General features: G+C 41.1%; 1 protein-coding gene across 1 annotated transcript; it reads left to right on the forward strand.

Annotated features, from left to right (window-relative positions):
• The first annotated feature begins 2,500 nt into the window (after positions 1–2,500).
• Cd1e (CD1e molecule) lies at positions 2,501–5,277 on the forward strand. The gene is given in 6 exon segments (NM_001172744.1): positions 2,501–2,561; positions 2,876–3,175; positions 3,701–3,976; positions 4,222–4,500; positions 4,892–4,985; positions 5,112–5,277. Coding segments are annotated over 6 exon segments (1,176 nt in total).
• The last annotated feature ends 452 nt before the right edge of the window (positions 5,278–5,729 follow it).

Raw genomic sequence — 5,729 nt, forward strand, 5'->3', positions numbered from 1 at the left:
CGGACCAGAGGAGGCTTCGGCTGGGAGCGATCCCAGGGCAGGCTCTACGGAGAGAAAATAAAAGAAAAGGTTGTCCACTGCCAGACTTTGTCGTGTGTCCTTCCTGCCGGCCGGGAGCGACATCGACATTGTGCTATTACTTCTAGAACATCCTGAAGATGAATGAACTCAGTAAACATTGGTCATTAATTTTCTAAATAGCTTCATATTTTTATGCATTCTTTTATAATATTTAATCATTTTATTATAACTTTTCTTCTGTCTATGTTAATGATTGTGGATTTGAAGTGACCTTATCTACTTTATTTTTTGAAGAATTTCTTTAAAATTTCTTACCAAAAGTTTGAATTATTTTGTTGTTTTCCAGGATTTGTTCTTTTACAGGAAGCACATATTATATGACATTATGTTTTGGAAATAGGAACTTACTGTCTGTGCTCTCGGCCTCTTTGGTCAAATCTAGTTTGCAAATACATAGTTGAATTGATTTTTCTGATAACAGTTTTGGTCCCACTCCTGTGATAAATTTAATATGATTTAAAAGAAACTTCATTTCACTTTTTTAATTGCCCTTCTCAGATTTAAAAAAAAATAATGTAGAATTAATTAATTTTTAGTTAAAAACTAAATAATGTATTAAGATTTACAAGCACATGATAATTTTAAATTATTCTGAGATAAACAGACTTTTGACAAATTAATACTAGGCTTTCTTACATCATTTCATGACTTTTTCATTCCAGCTAAATTTTGATTTATTCAGGTAATTGGTTCCATAAAAATTGTGGTTCATTGTGTTTTTGAAAGTTCAAATATGTATTAATATTTTCCCTTGTGAAGGAATAATAATTTATCTCACTAAAGGATTTTAATGTCATCTTATCTTACAAAAGAAATCTAAAATATTGGGGCCAGAGATATAGCTCGTAGCTTAATGGCCTGCCTGGCAAGCTCAAGGTCCTGAGTTTGATTCCTCTTTTGCCCCCTCCCAAAGATATAAGCCAGAATTTCAAAAATATTTCCACCTATTTAGTAATTGAACCATTGTTTCTCCCTCTCTTTCTTTGTTATGTAATCAGAAGTTAGTTTCTAAAATTTTGAAAAGTTTTTCTTCAAACATAGAATTCAGAAGCTGTGACAGGATGGTTAGGTTAGGCATTTTTCAATAACTTTGATCATTTTTATGTGATCCAATTGAATAAAAAAGTGGAGAGTTTGATTAGGATTTTGCTTTGTTTCTTCTGAAGGATTTCTCTATCTCTGAGATCTTAGTGTATGGCAATATTTTTAGAATTAAATGAGCCCTGGGTGAATGTCATCAGAATGAATGTATGAAAACTAATCAATATAATGACATTTGACTGTTTGGAAACCAAAATTTATAAAGGAACAAAAATAAAGACATGTTAGAAAACTAGTTCTCCCATGAGCACTGGAGTCTCCTAAAGCCACTTCTCGGTGTCCAAGAAGATCACTGTCCACCCAGACATCACCCTCACCTGTGATGGGAAGACTTCTGGCCTGCCTTATTTCCCTCTTTACACCCATATGAAGCTAGCCCACACTTCCAGACCTGCATATCTCATGTAGGAAGGAGTGGTACCCAGTATATCCCTCCTTCAGGTCACTCCCCGCCACCCCTACACCAGGAGGTTGGACTTTGCCATCTTAGCAGTTCACCACTTCCAGATCAAGCCTATTCTGAGCCCCTCTTCAGTGACAGCTGGCTTGACTAGTGACACTGAAAAAAAAAAAAAGTATTTTCTTTGGATTATTTGATAAGGTGCATTAATTTGTCATTGTTGCTGCCTTTCTCCTCTGGAGTATAGAGATTTGCCTATGAATTTCACATGCTCATTTCAGAGGCCTTGTGTATTGTGACAATGACTTTGAGAAGAGATGGACAATGAAGGAATGGAGGAGAGACTCAGGGACATGGAGTCCAGACAGAGCAGACTCAGAGGCACAAACATCCAATAAGTAAAGGATGACCAGGAGGACTAAGAGGGATTAAGGAAGGGTATATGGACAGGAGGAGAAGACCACAGATAGGCAAGCAGGGAAGACTGCTGGAAAGGTTACTGGACACATCAGGTAACTTCTACCATTACCTTTTACAGATGAGATTAGTAAGAACCCAAGGATGGACTTGACTTCTCCAATAACTCACTTTTTCTGTCAAATGACAGGCTACAGACTATCAAATTTGAAAGTTGTTTCAGTAGCAGTCAGTGTAACAGGCAAGGTCAAGACAGTATAGCTAAGGAGAAGGGAGACAATGTGGACGTCATTAGTGGGAGGTGGGAGGTGGGAGGGGAAATGAGGGACTCTGTGGGAGACAGCATCTGAGGGAGGCAGGGAGGTGTCTCTGGGAGGGAAGTGGGCAGGGTAGATTAGTCTGTGCAGCAAAGGAAGACAGATGAGAGTGTGAGTGGCTGAGGGAAGGACAGCAGTTATCTGAGTTCTGAGGGCAGTTTTCTGGCCAGCAATCAAAGTTTCAATGCTGCTCCTGATCCTCCTATTCTTCAAGGGACTTGTCTGCCATGAGAAAAGCATAGTCGGTAAGAAGTGCTCAGGGAAAATGATGTCTATGGTTGAGCATACAAGGAGAGAAAATTCTGGGAAGGACCTAGATAAAAGGAATAATGCTTTTATTAGATGCCCTTGTTGTCTGCATTCCAGGCTGACTTATAAGGATAAAATTCTTGCCCCCAGTCTGATTTTGGGACAAGAAATCTGGGGTGGGTATAGAGCTTATCGGTGTACGTGCAACCTGTAACTATAGCCTTTCTTGCTTTTAATGTTTAACTCCTTTTCATTCTGCAGCATCCCTTCCACCCCTTACATTCTCTCCTCTAGTCACTCTCTGTTTCAGGCCCTCAGCCTTTAGGATGGCACCACCCAGCAGAAGCAGAAGAGCCCCTCATCTTCCGTTTGCTCCACATAGCCTCCTTCAAGAACCACAGCTGGTCACATTCCCAGGCCTCAGCCTGGATTGGAGATCTGCAGACTCATGGCTGGAATAGTACCATGGGCACCATCCAGTTTCTGAAGCCCTGGTCCCAAGGAGACTTCAGCAAGGAGGAGTTGAAGAATTTCGAGGCACTTTTCCAGCTATACTTCCATGACTTCCCCCGGGAAGTGCATGCCTTTGCTCATCAGTTTCAGTTTGAATGTGAGTGTAGTATTCACAAATGATCTCTTTGAGATCTCTGGCTGTCTTCACAGTAGTATCTGGTGCAGAGATTCTGTCCATCCTCCAACTTCCTGGCTCTATTCTCTGTCTCCCTTTGGCTCACTCTCCTTCCTCTACTTCATTATCCACCACTATACATAGCACGGCTAGGTATTCATATCTGTTCTACCTTTGGGTGCACCCTCATCTTCTGCTTCCTCTCTCCTTGATTTGAGTGTTTTTATACCATGGCCTAACCTCATCTCTGCTATATGAATTATTCCAGACTAGTCTCTTGTCTTTCTAATAGCCTTCCCATCTATACTTATTATTTCAAATTACCTTTATTTTGTTTCTTCCTACAAATTTGTTTTCATTTTTTAATCTCAACTATAGCCTCCCATATGATTCCTCAAATCATGTTATGCTCCAGCCACCCTCCACCCTGAATCCTGTTATGCTTCGGATTGGTTGTGTCCTCCACATCATTCTTTCCATACTGATTCTCTTTTCTGCCCACTGTAGACCCCTTTGAACTTCAGATATCAGGTGGATGTAAGAATGTTGGGAAGACCTCAGAGAACTTCTTAAACGGAGCATACCAAGGATCTGATTTGCTGAGTTTTCAAAGAAGTTCTTGGGAGCCATCTCCAGGAGCGGGAAGTCGGGCCCAGAAAGTCTGTGAGGTGCTCAGTTACTACAAAGATATTACGGAGATAGTGCAGAGCCTCCTCAGTAGCGTCTGCCCTCGATTTCTGTCAGGCCTCATTGCAGCAGGGAAGTCAGAGCTGGAACGGCAAGGTGAGCACAGTTTTTCCTTTCCTTACTTTCTTTAGTGCTTTTACTGTGGTTTTTTGAGTTTAGTACTTTCCTTCATTATTTTGAAACATAACATGGAAGAATAGAGGGAAAGTTATTTGGTTGTAGTATTATTTTTAAATAAGAGGGAGAAGTGATTACTAAAACTGGTAAACCACCCGAATACCTTGTGCTCTGGCCAGAGCTGCTGACCAAAGTTCCATTTCTCCCCTCCTTTGCCTATTTAGTGAAGCCTGAAGTCTGGCTATCCAGAGGCCCCAGCCCTGGACGTGGCCGTCTGCAGCTGGTGTGCCACGTCTCTGGCTTCCACCCAAAGCCCGTGTGGGTGATGTGGATGAAGGGTCAGCAGGAGCAGAAGGGCACTAAGACAGGTGACATCCTACCCAACGCTGATGAGACATGGTATCTCCAAGCAACTCTGGATGTGGCAGAAAGGGAGGCCACTGGTCTGTCTTGTCGAGTGAAGCACAGCAGTCTAGGAGGCCATGATATAATCATTCACTGGGGTGAGAAAGAACTAAGGTCCAGCTGGGAATTATAAAGGATAAACCTAGGGGTTTGGGGAAAGGAGCTAGGGAAATTAGTATAGATGTTAGATGAAAGAAAGGTAAAAGTAGGAGAATTAGGGGGAAAAAAGGTAGAGAATGACATCAGTGAAGTCTGAAGAAAGAGAAAATAGGGAATTAAAGATATGAAAGAGAAAAGAGGAGAGATCTCATGACTTGGTTGAAGAAGGTTGGGATGCATGAGGAATGGTGACTCAGGAGGAATTGAAACAGAAATTCTAGAGAACTGTGCTGAAATTTCTAGGATTCCCATTGCCTCAGTAACTTCAGAAGCCTTAGTGTAATGAAAGGAGTGCTTCACACAGTGATGTGTTCATTTTAATCCACGCAGGTGGCTACTCTATTCTCCTTATACTGATGTACGTGGCTGTAATAGTCACCCTGGTTACGCTGATTGTAATGGGCTCATGGCACAGAAAGCAGAGGTGTGTGCCTTTTCTTTGTTTCATCAATCCCATCAACTTGATCTTATTTCCTGTGTTTTATTTTTTTCTTCCCCCTTTTCTTCTATCCTCCAGCTGTGAGATTAAGGTCATTATCTTTTCCTACAGCTCAAATCGGAATGTCCTCTCTTCCTATATATCCAACCCCACTTTTCCCTTGGAGAATGACACCCAATGCCCCAGAAGTTCAGCCCTTCAGCTCCACTCGGCACAAGAATCATGGATCAAAAACAGAATCTTGAAGTGGAAAAGAAGCCTAAATCAGTTCTGGTGACATTATTTTATATTATGTCTAAAATCCTTGTCTGCTTCTTAAATATGGTTCGTGCCTTCTAAAAAAGTTACAATTTTATTCAAAAAGCTTGATCTTGCAAAGATATTGATGTTCCCTTTGGAAATTTGTACTTTTAATCTTCCAGGTTTACTGTTTCTTCTTTGATCCCATGTCCATCAATACTGATACTTCAAACTGAAATGCAGGTGGTTCATTCTACACAGCTGTGTCCTTGGATTGCCTACCTAAGGGCATTGCAGTCTCCCAAAGTTAGGCTAGTCTTCCTCAACCCATGCATCTCCTTTGCTTTATCAGCCATCATTTAGGTGATTTTCTCTTTTCCTGCTGTCAGATGGTTAAAAGTAGGACTTCGGTGCATATACCTGTGTGAGCACTCAGGATTGCTTGCTTTGAAGCATTTAAACAGAATTGATGCTCTTCTGTTGCCATCT

This window comes from Cavia porcellus, unplaced genomic scaffold (genome assembly GCF_034190915.1).
Source record: "Cavia porcellus strain 051 isolate PalLab524CR breed Dunkin Hartley unplaced genomic scaffold, mCavPor4.1 scaffold_7, whole genome shotgun sequence".
NCBI lineage: Eukaryota > Metazoa > Chordata > Mammalia > Rodentia > Caviidae > Cavia > Cavia porcellus.